Source organism: Epinephelus lanceolatus, chromosome 12 (genome assembly GCF_041903045.1).
Source record: "Epinephelus lanceolatus isolate andai-2023 chromosome 12, ASM4190304v1, whole genome shotgun sequence".
Lineage (NCBI taxonomy): Eukaryota > Metazoa > Chordata > Actinopteri > Perciformes > Serranidae > Epinephelus > Epinephelus lanceolatus.
Genome location: NC_135745.1, coordinates 30740873 through 30763201, shown reverse-complemented (window position 1 = coordinate 30763201; position 22329 = coordinate 30740873). Strand labels below are relative to the sequence as shown.

At 39.5% G+C, this 22329-nt stretch overlaps 1 protein-coding gene across 10 annotated transcripts in view; it reads right to left on the bottom strand.

Moving 5' to 3' along the window:
* Positions 1-22329, bottom strand: part of ptprsb (protein tyrosine phosphatase receptor type Sb) — a 109046-nt gene that overhangs the window by 51459 nt on the left and 35258 nt on the right. For all 10 annotated transcript variants that reach the window (XM_033650624.2, XM_078173239.1, XM_078173240.1 and 7 more), the window contains exons 5-6: positions 17766-17954; positions 2843-2953 (exon numbers count right to left, since the gene is read on the bottom strand). In XM_033650624.2, coding sequence (XP_033506515.1) covers positions 2843-2953; positions 17766-17954 — 300 coding nt within the window. The remainder of the gene's footprint in view (positions 1-2842; positions 2954-17765; positions 17955-22329) is intronic.

Below are 22329 nucleotides of genomic sequence, written 5' to 3'. Positions count from 1 at the left end.
TATGAATTTGAAAATAGGGGTGGTTCCACTTTAAAGCGACAGTCATTTTTGCTGAACTCTGGTCACAGGTGCCAGTTGCAGGCTAATACTAAATGCTAAAATAAAGTCTATCAGGAGAAACAATGATCATAAAATCAATGAACTGACTCAGTAATGTCAGCAATGTCTAGCTAACATGTGCTAAAGCTAACAAGCATTACCCTCCATAAGCTGGTGGTCATGCCAGACCAAGTAAGCCTGTAGCAGTGAAACACCTCAGAGTATTGAACTAAGCAGGGATGGATTTTCTTGCTTATTAATAAAAGACAAAATCTGACAGAGAAAGAATGTGATTGTTTTTCTTGCAAACGTTAAATAGTATCAAAAGTAAAAGCACTCAAAAGCAGGAAGTGAATGTTATCTATACAAATAATTTCTGAATATTTGAAACAGTTTAAATACTAATTTCCTGCAGTATTGATACACCGGTACAAGCTGCACTTTCTCACCCTTGCTTTTTGATAATGTTACGACAGTCATTTTGCTTTTCTCTGCTACTAACAAAGAAAAGACAAGTCGCTGTTTTCATGTTCTAGCTTTGTTGTATTTATCTTTCAGCAAAAATTTTAAAATGTGTGCCATCAATGTAATTTTTTCCCTGTTGCATCAAAAATGATGTCAATTATTGATAATTTTAGAAAGTTAGAAACGTCAGTATCGTGACAACACTATATATCATATTATTTTATAGTTATTACTGATGCATTAATGTGTATGTATCATTTTACTGTTTTAGTTGGCTGAGGTGGAGCTAATTTGAACTATTTTATTTCCTTCATGAAGTAGTTTTTCTCAAAAGGGCGTATGTGAGATCTTTTGAAAATGTTTCTTTTAAAAAATATCTGTCATGCATATTTCAAAAAACAATTAAACTATAATAAGTTTAATAAAAGTGCAAATGTAAGTTTGATTAACCAGATTTTATATTAAATATTCCGCAACTGCCGCAAAAAAAAAAATCACCTTCACATTTCCGTTTGTTCACTGTGGTTTTCTACCAAAGCACTGGTCGAGGGTCCTTGGCTGAAAATATATTACAAAGGGGAGCATTATTGAAAAAGCTTGAGTACCACAGGTCAAATCATGTTTTATGAGGTCATACTATTCTTTGTAAGTGAAATCTTAACTGACAAAGTAACTAGTAGCTACAGCTGATAAATAAATGTAGTGAAAATTAAATGTAAAATAGTTTCCTCTGCATTGCAGTACAGTTTAAGTACTTATCTCAAGTAAAGCACAAGTACCTCACATTTGTGCTTAGGTACTTGAGTAAATGTACTTAGTTACTTCCCACCACAGGTGACGTGATGGTTCTCTCGCCATCTTGAGTTCATGGCATGAAAGCAGCCAAATAACTGATACTTCTCCTGCAAACCTGCACAGCACGAATACCATCAACACAGACGGGCACATACAAGCGTGACTGCAAGTGCAAGATTTCCACTCAGTGCAACAAGTGCAGAATTGGAGCAGATGTGATGACATGGGAGCCATGACATAACATTACACATGATGTGATACAAAAGCAGAAGAAGAAAAAAAACAACAACAACAGAGAGACAGTAGCCAGACATGACAAGACAGCAAGTTCAATAATATCACAATGCGAGCATATCAATAGGCGTGAACACACACTGTGCCATGCTCTTGTGTCAGTCCGTCAGTCAACACACATGCAAGCGGTGCTCCTTTCTCTTTCTCTCTCACTCCTTCCATGCAAACATCGCCTCTTTTTAATCTTCCAATTCTTGGGTCTCCATGACAACAAGATCATACCATGCAGAAAACATTGATCGGGGAGTGAAGGCAATACCAAGGGTTCTGCACACAAGGCCTCACAATGCAGTCAATGCACTCTGCTGCGTAGGCAGACCACTTCATGATCGTAGCAGCTTTAGAGAAATCAACTCTCTTCATATTTTTTGGAGACAATATCATTTCACTTCAAATCTACTCCGGCGTCCTTTAAATGTTTTTTTTTTTTTTCCTTTTTTGTTTCTCTCTGTTTCAATAAGTGAAGCTTTCTGAAACAAAGGAGTAACAAAAGAAAAGAAAGAGCACACCAACCTTCTCGAAGCTCTGAGGGATGAGAGGGGGTTGATGCAGAACACAATGACGTGAGGGGGGGAGAAAGAGAACGGGGAAACACAGAGAGAATAAAAACGGCCAGCGCAAAGCCACTCGCTCCACTGCATTACACACGCTCACCAACACGCACTCTCCTCCGATATTCCAATTAACATAGAATCTAGAACTTAGAAATCTGAACATTGGTCGTGGTCTTTCAGCCATAAGCCAGATAGATACAGCAGCACCCACAGTCCAGAGGCTACAATCAGTTACACAGGGATCATGTGGGTGCAAAATGATGCCATTAATGTAAATATATTTAATTATATCCTGATTGTTTCCAAATTTCCAATCAAATCTGTGCATCTTTTGTGCAACATTGTCCTCTTAATCTGCCTCTTGTATAGAAGCCATATTAGTAGACAGATCAGTGATGCTTCCATGCAGTTAAACCAAGGTGTGTCCCCAACTCCATGTCCAATTTGACTCCACTGCAGGGGCTCGCACCGAGGTTTAAGGTGGACTTGTTAAGGGTGGGTGTGAGAAATAGCAAACAACAGATTCAACATGTATTGTAGACAATGGATGGGTTAGTAATACTTGTTTAAAAAGCACAGAAATGAAAAAAGACTTTGTCTGTACCAAGAGCACCTTAATCGTTTCTGTGTGTTTGTCTCTCTGTGTGGGTGTGTGTTTGTGCGTGTGCATGTGCATTTCTGGGTTCCCGTCCTACCTCGCACATACAGGTTGGCAGGGGAGGAGTAGCGCACGCCTTGGGAGTTGGTGGCCACACACTCGTACTTCCCTTGGTCTGTTTCCTCGCTGTTCTCAATCTGCAGCGCTCCTGCAAGACAGGAAGTGGCAGGCAGACAGAACGAGAGAGAGAAATGAAGATGTTCAGTGGAGTTTGAAGAAAATGTTCCTGCCGCTATCAGCCTTCCTTTGCATCCTCTCCTTTTCATCCTGAGATGTTTCACTGTTAGTCTGTTTCTGTTATATTTTGACCCTGGGGTATCCGCTCTTATATTGCTTCAACATATCCAATAAAGTCAGTTTTGTTTGGTATATCTGTGAGGCACAGTGTGAATGGGCCGCGCTCTCATATACAGAGCCATGTATTTTCTCTCTGCACGCTCAGCAACACATTTGAAAATCAGAAAATTCCTTCCACAAAAAGTTTGGAAGTCAAAAACAAGTCTCAAAATGACTTTTTATAAACTTATATGACACTTAAAGGACCTTGTGTTGTACACCTCTTTACGAGCTTGTGATTCCCCTCCTCCAGAAGGCTCACTGCTGCCGTGAAGAAAGCCTGTTTCTATCTCAGCAAGCTTTACCCCACGGCAACAACCCGACAATGCTCTTTAACTCCTCAACTTGTTTCTTTTACTTCCTCAATTTTTATCCTCCTACCCTGATCCCACTGTGATAAACAGTGACTCCCTAAACGTGCTATAATTACACACAGCACTCAGGTATTCTTTTGTTCCACAGGGTGCTATTCTTATTTTTTTTTTTGCATTTTTGCTAACGGCCTTTTGAATTACCAGCAGAGACTTTTTTTTTTTTTTTTTTTTTTTTTTGCTCTTTCAGCCTGCTCTGTCACATTCATCTCATCTGAAACTGACTTTGACATGGAGCCTGAGGAGGAGGCACAAAACCATGGATTACAGTCTGCTACAGGAGGAGAGGAAAAAGACACAACTCAAAACGCGCATGAGACACAAACACTAACACACACACACACACACACACACACTGACACACAGTTTGTAAGTCTGATGCAAAGCACAGTATGATGTATCAGATCTTCTAGAGGGGCTCTGGCTTGTAAGAGATGTATGGAGATATATAGAGAAGCAGAAGATATAGAATGCTTGCACACGCACACCCGTAGAAGATTATCTACTTCAGTAAAAAGCAAAACCAAAATTCAAAAAGTCCTGCATTCATAATTACATAACGTACTGAAGCACCACAGTAAATGTATATTAAATTATTATGCAGAATGTTCCCTTTCAGGCTGCAGTTATTATACATGAATTATATAACTGCATTATTATTAATTATGCATCCATTTGCTCTCAGCATTTGTAGCTATTTAAGGGGAATTTAAAGGGTAATTTCATCCAAATTACACCAAAAAACCAACTGATTGTGTCACACTGTTGTAAACACATACAAAAGTCTGTTTATATATATTGTATTGAGGCGGCAGCAGAAGTCTTCTGGATGAATACCTCAAAACTTCAGCACATGAGACCATAAAACTATCTGCACAATAACCCAAGAGATAATTTAGAAAATATGGTTGTTTGTTTTTGTAATTTGGGTGAACTGACCCTTTAACTGCATTTTACACAGGCTGACGGATTGCAAAAATTGACTTACTGATCAATAAGTTGATCAAAAGAAAAGATTATTTTGACAATCAAATCATGTTTTAGTTTTTAAACAAAGAAAAGCTAAATGCTCTCTGGTTCCAGCCTCTAAAATGTGAGGTTTATTGCTTTTATCTGTTTAATATCATTGTAAACTGAATATTTGGTGGTTTGGGGCTTTTAGTCAGGCAATAATAGACATAAAAACATAATTCTGGTCTCTGTCTTCTGATATTTTCCAGACTGAAAAATTAAATCTACAAATGCAAGTCATACCCCCTCTCTCCCTTGCTTTCCTTTTTTGAAAAATAAATAAAATAATATGTTGATTTATGGAAAATGAAAATAATCACCAGATGCAGCCCTTTGTTCACGGAAAGCAGAAGTACCGTAAAATTAAATCTAATACTTAAAGGTCCTCTTCACATATCTACAGGTATGTTTTTAAACAGATATTTTCCTTCCTCATTAAGCAAAAAAAAAAAAAATCTGTCCATATGACATTACAAGATCCACCTGTGCTAAAACACAAAAACAGCTCCAAATGCTCGCCTGCCTTTGGTGTCTATAGCAGTCTTCCCTCGTCACACACAGGAAGTGAAATGTGAGGCTAACTTTAGCTTTTTCAAAACACCTACTGGAGCTCACATCTGTTTGATTCCAGTTCTATAACAGGGCAAAGAAGCTCACACAAAGATACGAGTGATGGTCTGGACATGCTAAAGTTTTCCTTCCACTCCTCATCGACAACAATCCCACTTTGGAAGGTGTCACCATTTGCTGGTTCGACCGGGCCCCATCAAGAACCACTGTATCTACACATTGTATGTACACAAACCACAGACCAAGGAACACTGGGTTCAGCAGAAACCTCAGTTCGTCCTTGAAGTGGTGCAGCAATAAATTTAAGTGTAAAGTGGTCATTAGCGGTGCTAACACACCGGTAGTCAGCTGTTGTTATTGTTTTTGGCGCATACTCATTACACAAAGAAACAATGGGCGTGCACACATTGAGGAGGAGATGTCATCATTTCCCAAAAGCTTTGCTTCACATACCCACAAAGATAAACAGTGGCGTTTAAAAGAAATCGCAATTTAGTGGCCTGAAACTTTGCAAGTGAACGAGAGGCCAAATTAAACAGGAAAATATATGTTTACGAAAATATCTGTATACGAGTAGACACGGCGAAACTTCTCCCGTGTGCCAAGCATGTAGGAGAACTACGGTGGTCGATGTGAAATTTCGAATGGGCCCATCTAGAGTTGGTTTGTCCAGTTCTGGGCTACTATAGAAACAACATGGAGGATGCACTACATATGTAGATATTCTACATACTACTCATTCTAAGGTACTGGAAACACATTGATACTTAACTTCAGGTAATTACACACTACTGAAAACATAGTGATGAATATTAGATGCCTCTAAATCCTACACACTGGACCTTTAATGTACTAACTAGCTACGTTCCATGGCTGCGCACACATACGCACAGTGTGTTATCCTAATGGCGAAAAACGCTTTTAATTATTAAATCTTAAAAACAAGGCCAGTTAAGCACTAAAAGGTTCCACAGAGACAGTCAGTCTGTGTGTGTGTGTGTGTGTGTGTGTGTGTGTGTGTGTGTGATTCACAGTTTACACAATAGCCGATCAGAATATGCAAAAGTTTAAACAGCATGTTTTTGGATGCTCAGAGGGGGGAAAGAATGACTTGTTACACACAGCTCGGGCACAAGCATGCGCTCTGTGTGTCGGAGTGTGTTTAGCGAGCTGAGAGGCCCTGCTAGCTGAAGCTGTCATCCATTTGCTGTCTTCTGCAGTTACATGAAAGGAAAACAGCTTGTGCCCTCCTCTTTCTCTCTATTTTTCCATCTCTCATTTCCCCGCGGCACAGGGCAGAGTTGGGAGATAAACAGGAATAAATTATCTGCTCTACAAGGCGAGCCTCCTCTCCACAAAGAGGTGGAGGCAGCGGGAGGAGCGAGGGGAAAGACGGAGCGGAGGAGAGATGGGGCTGGACAGGTGGAGATCTGCAAACAAGAACTCATCTGGCAGCTGGAAGCAGCTCATATGGCTAACCATCAGCACGGATTTGAAATGGGCGATTGAAATCTTCTTTTATGCAAAACATGTCATTACCACACATGGAAACAGACAGGTGCTCGGTATATCCACGCATATAAAGGTCGCCGCATTCGAACATAAACACATGGCGCAGACAGATAACTGGCAACCGACAAATATGAAGACGGTCAGTGTGAGAGAGCAGGACAAAAAGCTGTAAAAAGGGAAAGTGAAAGATAACAGAAGAGAGAAGGGAGAGCAGTTTGTTAGTGAGTCTGGGAGCTGCTGACAGACCCAGAATGAGATGTGACTTCGGTAAATTGAGCTGCTGTGAAATCGCAGTTGGTGTATAATGTCTGCTGGACTGAGGCTCGGCCGATCAGATGACAACAGATACTGCTAACCCAATAGCTTGGCCAGAACATCTAGGTCAAACAGATCACCTGGACTCCGGTCTCCCACGAGGTGAGACATTAACTTTTAACTGGGACAGGACATTTAGCAACAGTCAGAAGAGACAGGTGCTATTTTTACCACAACACAGTTCACTTAAAGATGCAGGATTTACCTAAAATCAATGTACAGACACAGACGTATTCCCTCTAAATCATCACGTATGACCCATTAGAAGTGTGTGATGGTGTATTTTTCTGCAGAGACTCTGCCTTCTGCTTCAAATGTCTTTTTATTTTCTGTGTTGGGGATGTTTATGGTGTGCACCCTCATATTGCTCAGGTGAGATCGGGGACAAAGCGGCAAAAAAACGCAAATATAACGATGTGGGGATGCCTTTTACTTTCACTTTCACTAGGAAACATATTTACAAACTGTAACTGACAATCCTGTATAGTATACCTTTAATTCAGTTGAAGAGCAAACAGTTGAGATCAAATGAGATCTTTTGCACACCGGTTGTAATTTCAAGTTTTCCCTGGAGGTGAACACGAAAACATTAAAGACACCCTCCAGTGAAAATCGAGTTTTTAACCTTGTTAACATGTCCATATGGTGTTTTTAATATGCTAGAAGATATGCAGTCATCGCCATAGCACAGCATTTCCTCCTGGGAGCTGCAGTGCACCCATGACAGTCAGGTACTGTTACATCACAAACCTAAGGAACCAATGCCATAACGCTGAGGTGCAACGAGAAGTACCGGAGTATGTCACAGTTTCACTTTCGCTTCAGCTTGTCAGAGCTGGTGATCAGGAACACATTTATCTAACCTTAGCAACACATTATTAGTGGTTTTATAACGTAATCAAGCTGAAGGCTCATGTCATCCATTACTGTTTACAAGCAGAGCATTGTGTGTTTGATGAGCAGAGTGAAGGTGAGCATGAGCTCCAGGCGAGTGGCTCGTTTGCATATTCATAGATCCACGCATGCTTAATAAGGCAGAGGGGTAGAGTTCCATCCAAGCCATTTTAAGGCATGAAGGGATCTTTTCATGGAAAGAATAAAATTGCAAATATGTAATTTTGATGAAGAGAGATAAGTTTTAGGGGTTTGATCAATGCCTTCAAAGGAACTCTAAAGACAGGATAAGATTTTTAAGAGCAAGTTAGCTACTGAGCTTACAATGTAATTCATTTAGGCCTGAAACAAAAGAAAATTAAAATGAGCGACAATTTAGCGTTTAACTTTTTAATCATTTAAGTCATTTTGTAAAGCAAATTGACAACCATTTATTGGTTCTACTTTCTCAAATGTGAATGCTTGTTGGTACTTTAGTCATATAGACCCTTTTACTGTTAGCAAACAGTGTGACGTTTTTGATGGGCGGGGCTTAGCTGCAAGCAAAACAATTCTCCACAGACATTAGCCAACGCTAGCTAGCAAGTTCTGTTAGCTATTTTTAGACAATGGAGGAAGATGATGTGAGTGGTGCATTTAGAGACAATCATTCAAAGTGCCGGAGCGCACTCTGGCACAACTGAACCGTTCGTAAATTGGGAGCGCTGTCAGAATGTACCATTCGGTTATCCAGAGAGCCACACTCTCGGAGCAGCAGAGCACCAAGTGGAGTGAATGTGTGAATAGCTTAACTGTTCATTAATTCATATAGAACTGTAACGCTCCATTTCTTCAACCACAGGACTCTCATTTTAGTCTAGAGCATCAGATTGAATTGACGAACGCACCATTTCAGGTCACTCACTCTCCTGGACAGCAAGTGTTGCTTGAAAACATAAACGCTGACAAACGAGACTGGACTGGCCGACCCGTATGCTCTCTCAGTGGATTGATGATGTCACAGGAAGCTTTGTGGTTGATTACTATGCCAATCTTACATAGGACGACACTCACGGTTTCCTCCAGTTTGTTTTACTATCGAAGCTAACGTTAGCTAATGTGCTAAAAAGTTAGCATTACAGAGAAATCCAATATTCCTCTTATTAGCTCCCCAGTTTCTGATTAGGTGGACATGATAACCCTTAATACACATATGTTATTCATCCGTACAACAGTAAATACTTTTACCTAACCTGATATGAAGTGTACGCTGCACATGCGAGCATATTTGACGATCGCCTTCATCCAGTTCTTTCGTCTTATAGCATTCAACCATAGCTATCTTTGTTTTTGTTGACGTGCAGTGGTGGCTGGTATGCAGTAAAATTTAAGTTTGAGACATGACACCTTCTATTCTGGCTCCTAATAACACAACAAGATGATATATTAAGACTTGTTGGGAATAGAATGATGTTATGTGTTTTACTATAAGTTGTGTTTCACTATATAAGTTTTAGATGTGTGAACAATGAGAATACTGAGATGATTTCAGCTGATCTGAATGTGTTTGCTTTGCAGAAGTGGAGAATTACAGGAGAGGAAGAGACATGAAGTCGGAGGAGCACATACCGCAATGCTCAGATAATTAGTTTCATATATGGTAAAAAGAATAGAAAGTGATATACAGATAGTAAGGTACAGCACGTGTAGGGAGTTGTGTTGTTCTCTTGTCTTTCAAAACAGGAACCACGCCCCCACCGCCAGCGGGAAGGAGTCAGATTAACACGAGGCAGGGGCGTGGTGTGGTGAAGGAGGAAGTGGAACTGCCAATGAGAAGAGGACAACGCCTTGCGCGCACAATGACACTCTGTTACGCTCAAATATACTGGGTCAGGGAAAGGACAGGAGGTCAGACTTCGTGAACTGACACACTTTTGTTGTTCGTCAGGGACGTGAAGTTGAGACCCAGAGCTCTGTAATTTTATTCCTTTACTGCTTAATAAACTACATTAACTGAGACCGAATATCTTCTCCTATTGCTTCATTAAAGAACACGCAGGACTGAGCTCACACATAGCACATTAGAGAGTAGGATGAGACTCTTAGTCCATCAGACTCCTATGTAGCCTACAGCCCTGTGGTGGTGAGTTGTGTTTAGCCTCCAGCTAACAAACTGAAGTCACTGTTATATAGACCCTAAAAGGGTCTATATAACAGTAAATGAATTATATTCAAGTTTAGGACTGAGAATGAGACAAAATTAAAAAAAAATAAAGTTGCATTTTTCATAATTTTCTGAGTATCTACAGACCTGACCAATAATCTATTCATTGTGTAAATAGTCAGCAGATTAATGAAATGATAATGAAAACAATAATTAGTTGCTGCTCTTTATGGATTCTTTTGCAGATTTATTTGTGCCCTAATTTATATTACCTCCACAAAAAACAGACATTAAAAAACTAGATAAGCAAGTATTACATATCACAGCCTAAACAGTAACTCCACCTGTTCCCTCAGACGAGAAGCATGATCTGTAAAAGGATTTGTCTTTCACCATTTTTAGAAATCCTTTAAAAAACATCCTGGATCTTCACCAAAAACTAATCGTTTGTTTGTTTGTTTGGCCAGCGTCCCAATTTCCAACCAAATTTCATTGTTTGTCTGTCTGTTAGTCAGCAGGATATCTCAAAAACAGATGTCAGACAAACAGGACCAAAAATAACCTCGGTGGCGGAGGTATTAAATGATGCACTGGAAACATTTGGGGAGAACACAGTCATAACTAATTCTGACGGATGCCTGAACAAATGCATTTATGTGGTTAGTCAGAATATGGCTGTTGTACTGTGACGCTGATTTAAAGAACCCAAGCGGTGTCTTTATGTTTCAATCACCTCCCTTTCTGCATTAGATAAAAGTGACCTAAACCATGACCGTTACCATAACCACAACCTTTGATCACATCGCAGTTCTTGGCCAAGACAGGTCCATCCATTACCCAGCAGTCAACCTCGGGGTCCATATTGCATGCCATCTGTTAGAGTGGAGGTCTACGGAGGCTGTTAAGTGCTTAGGTAAACTCTCCGGATCTCAGTCCCAAATGTCAGTGATAGACAGATAACTTGTCACGGTTCTCCTCACGCACATCTAAACGGGTGCAGCAGATGGCATGGAAAAATGGATGGATGCTTTGGTTGAGGTATAAAGATGTCAGGAAAAGTTCAGCTCTGTACTGTGCCAAATGTTTTATATGGAAGCCCATTTCAGTTTGTGTGATTTAAAAAAAGGGGATCCAGTAAGTCATTATAATGAGAAGCTTTATCAAAATAATGAGTTAGTATCTTTAAAATACTAAACTTTCTAAAAATAATGATTTACTCATCTCAAAGTAATTACTTAGTATCTCAACATAATAAGAAATTCTCAAAATATTGACTTAGTATCTCAAAATAACGAGAAACCGTACCAAGACAAAATTATTTTGAGAACGTTTTCATTATTTTGCAATACAAAGCCATTATTATTAAGTAGTTTGATAAGTGCTCATTCTATTGATAGAACTACTGATTATTTTGAGATATTAAGTCAATAATTTGAGATAAGTCATTATTTTGAGAAAGTTTCCGATTATTTGGAAATACTAGGTAATTATTTTGAGATACTAAGTCATTAATTTTAGATTCTAAGTCTTTTTTTGAGATAAGTTAATCATTATTTTGAGTTTTCATTATTCTGAGATGCTAAGTAATTTATTTGAGACCGTAAGTCATTATATGGAAAAACTAAGTCATCAATTTGAGATACTGAGTCATTATTTTAAGATATTAAATCATTATTTCAAGTTTCTCAATATTTTGAGATACTTAGTAATTAATTTGAGATACTAAATAATTACTTTAAAATACCGAGTCATTATTTTGAGATACTAAGTCATTAATTTGAAATACTAAGTCCTTAGTTTGAGATACTAAGTCAATCATTTGAGATACTAAGTCATTATTTCAAGATACTAAGTCCTTAGTTTGAGATACTAAGTCAATAATTTGAGATACTAAGTCATTATTTTAAGATACTAAGTCATTATTTTGAAATACTAAGTCCTTAGTTTGAGATGCTAAGTCAATATTTCGAGATACTAAGTCATTAATTTGAAATACTAAGTCATTAGTTTGAGATACTAAGTCAGTCATTTGAGATACTAAGTCATCATTTCAAGATACTAAGTCCTTAGTTTGAGATGCTAAGTCAATAATTTGAGATACTAAGTCAATCATTTGAGATACTAAGTCATTATTTCAAGATACTAAGTCCTTAGTTTGAGATGCTGTCAATCATTTGAGATACTCAGTCATTATTTCAAGATACTAAGTCCTTAGTTTGAGATACTAAGTCAATAATTTGAGATACTAAGTCACTATTTTGAAATACTAAGTCCTTAGTTTAAGATGCTAAGTCAACATTTCGAGATACTAAGTCATTAATTTGAAATACTAAGTCCTTAGTTTGAGATACTAAGTCAATCATTTGAGATACTAAGTCATTATTTCAAGATACTAAGTCCTTAGTTTGAGATGCTAAGTCATTATTTCAAGATACTAAGTCCTTAGTTTGAGATGCTAAGTCAATAATTCGAGATACTAAGTCAATAATTTGAAATACTAAGTCCTTAGTTTGAGATACTAAGTCATTATTTCAAGATACTAAGTCCTTAGTTTGAGATACTAAGTCAATCATTTGAGATACTAAGTCATTATTTTAAGATACTAAGTCCTTAGTTTGAGATACTAAGTCAATCATTTGAGATACTAAGTCATTATTTTGAAATACTAAGTCCTTAGTTTGAGATGCTAAGTCAATATTTTGAGATACTAAGTCATTAATTTGAAATACTAAGTCCTTAGTTTGAGATACTAAGTCAATTATTTGAGATACTAAGTCATTATTTCAAGATACTAAGTCCTTAGTTTGAGATGCTAAGTCAATAATTCGAGATACTAAGTCATTAATTTGAAATACTAAGTCCTTAGTTTGAGATACTAAGTCAGTCATTTGAGATACTAAGTCATTATTTCAAGATACTAAGTCCTTAGTTTGAGATGCTAAGTCAATAATTTGAGATACTAAGTCATTATTTTAAGATACTAAGTCCTTGGTTTGAGATGTTAAGTCAATAATTTGACAAACTAAGTCATTATGTTGAAATAATAAGTCATTAATTTGAGATACGAAGTCACTATGTTGAGATATTAAGTAATAACTTTGAGATACTTAGTCATTATTTTGATAAAGTTTCTCATTATTTTAAATTCTGAGTCATTAGTTTGAGGTGGCAGGTCATTAATTTGAGAAAGTATCTTATCATAATGCGATACTAAGTTTTGCAAAAGTTTCTCATTATTTTGAGATAGGAGGTCATTATTTTAAAATGCTAAGTCTTTATTTTAAGAAAGGTTCCCATTATTTGGGGGTACTTGGTCGTTGTTTTCATATACTAATTCACTATTTTGTTAAATTTTCACACTACCTTTTTTCCCCAATCACAATAAATGGGCCTCCATAATATTGTACCTTCTGGAAACCGGGTTGTTTATGTGTGCAGGTTTAATGTAGCTGTGTTCACAACTGTCAATGGCCACCGTTTGGACAGTTACCTGCAGCAAGAGAAGACCTCAGGTGATGGATTCTTATGGGCTGTGAAATGGCTAAGAGTCGTCTTTTGCCAGATTTCAGTGCAGTCATTCTCAATATCATTTCTCATCCTGACCCATATGGGCCATAAAAATATTTCCAAGACCAAACAGAGAAGAAAAGGAAAGACAGAGAGAAAACAATAATTGTGGCTCAAAACATATCCCTGGCTGCGGTCCAACGAGAGCTGGCAGCCGTCCACTAAATCAGAGGCACTGCTTGGAAGGTGCCCCCATTAAACAGATTTTAAAGGAGTGTTTCATCCATAACACATCTCGGTGCTATTTTGTGCCCAGCTCAGGTGTAATTGATTTCCTCCAAATCATTTCGCTGCAGTGTTTGGTTCATTATACACTGCATTTTGTTGTTCAGCTTTGCAATGCTTTTGGTGATTTGAAATCCTATTAAACCCCACGGTGAATCTCACTGTGCCATTTGTTTTGCTACTGTTTCATTGATGTGATACGTGACCTCACGTTCTACACCGCTGAATCAGTGTCATGTCTCTGTGTGACACAGCTCGAAGGACAAAACGCATCTCAGAGTAGACTGAGTGAAACTTATAATGATAGATACTGTATACTAATGATATAACTGCACTTACTGAGAGAAAAACAATTGTTTTAAGATGCATGGTGAGGTTTAAGCAAGGTTCTTTGTTATTTTGTAGCTCCAAGGCCGCCAACACTTTCTCATAAATTATAAGCAGAGGATAGAAAAACATTTGCATAGTGTTTATTGTAATTATGTATCCATAAAACAATCACTACACTTCTCCCTCTGGCATGTTTCTGAGCTTTACAGTGGACATACGGCAGCTTTAAAAGTCTTTTTCTTTGTTAGGAGTGCAGCTTTTGTCTCACCTGCATCGATGCAGCAGTGAGACTGGCCAGTGGCTTAATTCCACCCACATCCACTGCAGAGCATTTTACACAGACGCAATTACCATACGCAATATTCTGTATATCGCAGTAGTGAGTATCCATTTTTACACATCAGTAGGTTACTGGAAATAGAAATGGGTGTGGGAGCTAAAAGTGGTCTCAGCACAGAAAATGGCCTTCAGCTACCTGCAAACACTAAACCCCTCCCCCAAACAGTGATATCAGCATACAGTATCATAGCAACCGTAACTAGGCATGGCAGGCTTGACAAGCTTTAGATATCTCCACATGTTGATGCAGTGTGCACGGGGCTGTAGACAGAGCGATTCTTCATGTTAGGGGTGTTGGGATATGATGGGATTGATGATAACCGTGACATTTAAAAATGAAATACTGATATCAGGTTAACATTACACATACACTGTAAATAATCCAGTTCCTCTTAAATCATTGCCGTTTATTTCCATTCTCCCTTTGTCTCCCACCCCCAATGCCATCTGGTTGCCTTTTCACTATCCATTAAGTGTAATTGCTCTTTTTGTACACTTTTGTACAGTTAGACAGTCTCTCTCTGCCTCCCTACACTCGTATTGTGTAATTCATTTGCCAAAAAAGACACAAAACACACAATGAAGAAACTTTTAGATGAATTTAAATTTTACTGAGAGCATAATATCATTATCATAAACCCGACCATGATAAATGTGTAGAGAAAATCTGACATTGTGCCAGCCATACTCCAAATATAAAGCATTTGAAATGTTGAGTCTTTTTAATGTTTTTAAACCCAAAGTACAAGAGCAAAATTGTAAAGAATGGATTTAACACTGTGTTTGTGTGTGCTAACGTGAGCTATAAACATTAGCGTGTTTGGCAAACTAGCTTACTGCCTATAGCAGGGGTCAGCAACCTTCACTGCCAGAAGAGCCATTTTTGGTCATTAAAAAATTAATTAAATCAGTCTGGAGCTGGAAAATATATTCAAGCTTTATAATAAAGGTAACACAGCCTTATTAAGTCAAAATTAGCTCATTTTACCTTGACTGTATATATTCTGTATATTATCTATTTAGGTTACTATATATATTGTGTAAATAATCTTGTTTAGGTTACAATATATATATATATATATATATATATATATTAATTTATTTTTTGTTAATAATCCTGTTTATTTGAACTATATATTTGTAAATAATCCTGTTAGATTTTTTATAGTTTCATTTATCTTTCCACTCTTGCAAGGAGCACCTGTAACGCAAATAATTTCATCTCGGGGATCAATAAAGTATTTCTGATTCTGATTCTGATTCTAATCATTAATATGTTTTACCATTAAATGGCTACTCTGCAGTGAGGTATTTATGGATATTTGGTACCTTGTCTATGCACCATTAAATTTACTTGGAATCCACACTAGTTTCACTAAGGAGGCTCAAGACAAGCTTCTGAGGATCTGTATCTGTACTGTCTTTTTCATTTTACTTTTAGTATGTACTGCTGCCCTTAAAAAGTATGAACTGTGGCATGCAGTATGCACACAATCGGGACATACTTCTGTCTCATGATATGACGCATTGAACTTTGACCCTCTTGCTTTTTTAACCATTACCTTGGAGATTAAACAGACGCCACTCTGGAGAGCTCTGCAATTGTATGTAATTTAACTTTAAAGTTATCACTGCACAGATTCTAACACAATATATTTGCAACAGTGAAATTACATCTGCATCTTTCTTTATGACTTATTTTTATAGTTATGTCCTGTTGTTGTTGGTTATATTTTGTTCATTTAAACAATTAATATTCCTGTTATTACTATTCTACTGTTCATCAGTTACTTGAATGCGCTTTCATCCGTCATTGCAACTTCTGACAGCTGCCAATCAGACGTCAATCAGCTGTCATCAGTGTGCAGCTCAGTCGATGTGACATATTGTTTGCTGCACAGAGGATTGTGGGTCAGAATAGGCAGAAAATCATGCTGGCTTGCATACTACAAAATCGCACCAGATGTAGTAGAACATCTTGGTATTTTTGGCATACTGCAATTGATTTGAGGGATTCCAACAAACTCACAGTTAGACATAATCAGCTAACCAGCTAGCAATAGCTGATATTCTGCTCGTTACAGCTGTCATTGGTGTCGGCAAAATCAACACTCACTGGCTAGAGATGAGACTTTTGACTACCTGTGTGAAATCACAGGCCCATTCTATTAGAAGTGACTGAGACATTCATGTGGTTTAATACTGAAACTTGTCATTGTGAGGTGTGCATGTGTCGTGCTTGACAGGTGTTGCAACAGTAACTAAAATAAAGTGTTAGACTTAAATTTGTTTCAACAGCGTAATGGCAAACTACGCGTATGGAGACGCAGACACAAGGTTGACAGAGGGCACTAGTGATCAGTGAAGGATATTGGCTGACAGCAGGGAGATATCAGAGCTGGCAGGACGGAGGAGCACAGAGAATATGGATGAAGCAACAACAAAATGGTTTCGCCTCACCATCACTTTCATTCCCCCTGAGGACGACTGCGTGAGAATGGCTGAGAAAATACGTGTCTGCCTACTCCAGGAGACACTGTGTCATCTATACGGAGGAGCATAAACAAAGCTGAACAAACTGTCTTAAGCGCAAGATGTGATTCCTCTGTATTCACCCCTCGATCTGTCTGCACAGACACACGCTTTCTCTTCTCTGTAGCAGCAAAACAACTTCCCTCCCTCTTTTCCCTCTTACTGTCTCCGGCAAAGTGATCTTACGTTCCAATTTTCAGACATTGAGCCCATTTCACATAAATTCAGACTAGGCGGGTCAAAAGATAAGAGGAGCATCAGTTAAACACCTAATGTGAAGAAACTCTGAACTGTTTATTGATTTCAGGAAGAGAGAATAATGGTTGTTTTGCTGTAGATTGATTATTATATTAAGCATTTATTTCAAAGTGGATTTACTTTGTAATTGTGTTTAAACTTTTTCAACCAACTTGTATTGAATGTATAAGAGACCTGCCCTTTTTTAAAAAACTGTATGTTGCCATATTCTTTCACATTTATGATTCACAATAGAGCGATTTATGCCTTTAAAGTGTCATCTGTTTATAATCTTTTCTCCCAAATGTTAATAAAAACAGCATTTTTTTTTCTTGGCTTAAGGGGTGGCACAATTATCCTTTCATGAAATTGGCTTTAAAAAGGTTTTACACCCCCAAAGGATGCAGATAAACTCAGAGAGTAGCATGTAATCCCTCAATCATAATTAAAACATGATAATCACCAAATTTAGATCAACAGGGATTCCACCTGACAGCGATGCTAAGCTTTAGATGCACTGTGTTGTTTACTTATTTTCAAATGAAATAATCTGACGATAACATCCTCATCTGTCTCACCTGATCGGAGCTGTTTGATGCGACCCTGGCTGCTGCCGGGGTCGACGGGCAGGAAGTCTTTGAACCAGGAGATCTCTGGGTCGGGGATGCCGCTGGCGGCACACAGCATGGTGGCTGTCCTCGTCCGCTCCACCACCTTCAGCTGGGGACCCATGTCTATACTGGGGAAGCCGAATGGCAACAGGTCCTCTGGAAAGATGAAGAGAGGTAGTATTTAGAATTGAGTCTTGAAAACTCTGATGGCTGATGGTAATGGCAATAGATAGATATTACAATTTTGACCTGAAGATGGTGATAAAATAAGTTAAAGGAATACTTCACACCCCAAATGACCATTTATATATCAATTACTCACTGTGTTACAGTTAAACTTGTGAAGAAAGCTTGATTTTATTTTCACAAGCCCTCCCTGAAATCCAAAAACTTATCAAATTCTTCATGAATTGAAGTCATAGGGGTCTGTAGCAAAACTTTGCAAAAAGATCTGTTTGCAAACTCTCACACAACTTTTGCAGAATGATCCAAGTCTCATTTATCTAGTCGTAGGCAGGGAATTTAGCTGAAAGTGAAACTTCTCTATGCTCTCTTCAAAGCCAGACTCCATTGACAAAAACAGTAATTTTACCTCGCTGAACATGGGAGTTGCTGGTCTACCACTGCCTCGATCATTTTGTTTATTTGTGTTTTTGTGTAACTCTGGTGAATCCAAACTAATCCCTTAAAACACCAAAGTCACACAATAACACAAACAACCTAACTAAAATGAAGCAGCAATAGAGCAACAGCTTCCGTTATAAATTATGTAAAATTACTATTTTTGTCAATGGAGTCTGGCTCTGAAGAGAGTTCAGTTTTAAATACTAAGGTTTCAGTGAAAATTAGGGCTGTACCCAACTCAGAATTATGTCAGTCGAATCAGATGTGACTGTTTCATATGAAAATTTGACAAGTCTTTTTTTCCATATAAATTTTTAAAGTTTAAAAGGGGTTCAGCAGGATGTCCAAGCAAGCTAACGGCGCTAATGACAAATCGGAAATGTTTTGCCGACACTAGATATCAAACAAAAGCCTGAGACTGTGTTGTGTTAAGTATTTTTAAGCTGTTAATTAACCACTTCCAAGCAGAGGAGAGAAGATAATGTTATTTCAGAGCCTTATGGTGCAAAGTTTCTCCTCCTCTGTGCTGCTGCATCATACCTGCAGCTGTCTGTACCAAAGAGAAGGTGAAAGTCAAGAGCGCTCGCTGCGCAGCAATGACTGCTCGACTTGAGGCAATCTCAGCTGACTGGGGAGTCCCTCTGACAATTTGAATCTCCGACTCTATGGGGAAGCCCTGGTGAAAATCCAGGTGTTTGGTAAGTGCTGAGCATACGACTGGATAAATGAGGCTTGGATTATGCTGCATGAGTTGTGTGAGAGTTTGCTAACAGATGTTTTGATGTAGTTTTGCTGTTGTTGAACACAAACACCTATGACTTCAGTTCATCAGGAATGTTTTACATATTTGGATTCTTTGTTCACAGTGGAAGGATGAGAGAAAAACAAAGTTTTCTGATTTCATGGAAATCCATCCAGAGCCACACTCAGAGCCACAAATAATAACCTTGTTGTGGTGCTACAGGAAAAGTCAGGAGAACACCACAGTCATTCAGATGCATCATTTGGGAGCCATGAATGTGCTCAAGCTCAGAGTTCAAAAGTTCAGAGTCAGTTTGGACCAAAGTGACGGACTTCTGACCGTCCGGCTGACAAACACTGCCACACCTACAGCAACGCGGCTAGCATGGCTAAAAACAGATAGTGATAAAGAGATAAAGACAGACAGAGACAGAGGGTTGTGGTCAGGGATCAGGGGGGCTTAGATGATGTGAGGATTGCTCATACTTTATTATGGAGCAAATCCACTGGGACAATAAAGAACAAATGCGTTTACTCCTTATTTTTTGGGACAGCTGATAATGTGAGAGTGCAGTTTTTCCTCGACACAAATGAGCGGTTTATCTGCCTGCACAGAGTCACAGTCGACCCCGCCATGCACTGAATCCTTACTTTCCTCCTTCCGTGGTGAAACATAAGACTCGCTCACTCACACACAGTGATGTGAGAGCCACTGTTCCCCCCTTTAACATCTGCAGGCCCTTGAAAGTGGAGATACTGGCGAGGACAGCGGAGCCACTATATCCTTCCTCATCAAAGCCGCGTGTTCGCTCCTACAGCCAACTAGTCATTAGGTGATCTAGCAGGCGGTACAGCGACAGCTAGGTTTTACTGTGTGTGTGTGTGTGTGTGTGTGTGTGTGTGTGTGTGTGACTGCGTGTGTGTGTGTGTGTGTGTGTGACAGGCCTTTTCTACAGGAGTATAAACACACCGCCCAGTCAGCAGGAGCTACTTAAGTGCCGCACACACACATAAACACAGCCAGACACACACATTCAGTACACTCCTAACCTAGAAACACAGGTGTTTGGTGGCAGTGAACTGTGAGTTTTCCATGGTGTGGCTCTGTGTTATGTGGTGGTAATGATTCCTGTCTAATAACTATGCAGAGAGCTGCTCAGAAACAGCAGCAGCAATTAGAAGCTGGGATCAAGAGGAGGGGCAGGGCACTGGGGGTAATAAGGACTTGTTAGCAGTAATTGTTAAAATGTACCAACGATTAGAGGGGCCGATCTGGGATGTGTCTGCATAGCGTCTGGATATGTCTGATTACGTCGGGGGGCATCGGATAAGTGTGTGTGTCGCCTGCGTGTGTGCACATATTTGTGTTTTCGTGGCGGTGTTCTTATTAGCATCTTCACAGATTCGCACAATGTGTGGAATAATGTACAGAGACACGTCCGTGCATATCCAGGAAAATCAAGGTGTGTGCATGCAGAAAAGCAGTTGCTTTCTGTTTCACATACACACAAACGCGTTTGCACACATTTTCTGTGCTGAATGGGATTAAGCATCTCGGTGACAACAGTCCAGATGGCCAGACACGTAATCAAGCATCCATCAGCACTCCTGCTTCCTCCTCTCCTTACCCTTTTAACCACTCTATCCCTCTCGCACATACACACACACACCTCCCCCATACCTGCAACTATAATTATATATTCCACTTTCCTACAGCAGCAAAGCAATTACCAACGTGGCAATTTGCTCGGCTAATAAATCAAACTCACACGAGCCCCTTAATTGTCAAGCACAACAAAACCCCCTTAAAGTTTGCAAGCTCAAACCGGGCATCACTGACAAATCTGGAGCCAAACACAGTCCGAGACGCAGACCGTGGCCACATCAACTGTCTGTGTGTTTTTCCTCTGCTCCTCTCCTCCTCCGGGCCCCCTGCTACCTAACCACATGACAGACGCGTACCATCTGTTTCTACACACTCTGCGATGGGGATGAGAGGCTGAGTGGAGATAGGATCTATCGCTCTCTTTCTCTCTTTCCACAGTCATCAGCTTTGGAGAGACCCCGTCAGATAGGAATGTCAAGCCACTGCTGATGGCACGGCTGAGAGGAGGATGGAGAGGAGAAATGCCACAAAAGGCAAGAGAGCAATCAAAGCTCAGAGGAGAGTCTGGTGACGATGTCGAGTCTGAATGATGTGGTTAGAGTTCAGGCAGCCAACCTTCCTACATGAGCCAACGGAGACCCAAGTGGAAGGAGGTGAACCCCCCTGACCCCACCTATCTCTCCCCTCTACCACCCCCGACTCATCAATGCTAATGATACACCTGAATGGAGGCCAGCGGAACGTCCATTGACGAAACAGGCAGGAAGAGAAAGGAAGGAGAAGGGGGAGATCGATAGGGGAGGTCAGGAGGCGAGCTCCCCCGAGGCGAGGAATATGCCAGGCCTACATCTGCTCCCCTCTGCCCTCCCCCAACCCCACCCCTCTCCTGAGAGGGTTCAGATGGTCTTTTTATCACCCCGCCGGCTACTACTACATGGACTCCCTGGCTGTTAATTAGAGCACGCCACTGCAGCGGGCTCGGGGTGTGTATGTATGTGTGTATGTGCCTGTGTGTGTGCTTGTAGGGGGGGGGGGGGTCTCGGTATTCAAGTCAGGTCTTTATCAGTGCTGCAAATATAGAGTGTAGGTGGACCTCGGACTGAATCATTACAAAGAGGCAGGAGAAACAGGGAGAAAGATGCATGGATTTATTTTTAGATACTGCCATACTGCACAACAACAAATACATGTTAACGAAATTTGCTCTTTTTATAGTTCATTGTTTAGAGCTAACGCATTTTAATCTATAGTTCATGGTGTTTCATTTTCAATCAACTGTTAAATTGTTTCGTTTATAAAATGTCACAAAACAGTAAAAGAAAAATGCCCATCATGACTCCCCAGAGCCCGAGGTGATGTCTTTGAAATACTACATGAGCAGAGAAAACAGAGAGAAAGGCTGTTGCATTTGCTTTTGCCCGAGAGGTAGAAAACCTGCACCACATCTGACCAATAAACACTCTCGCTGGTGGGTGACGTAATCTGAGCTTGGCTCTTTCTCCACAGGAAACAATATGGCTGCCTGCTGCAAACAAACTATCTTGAGTTACAGTTAAAAGG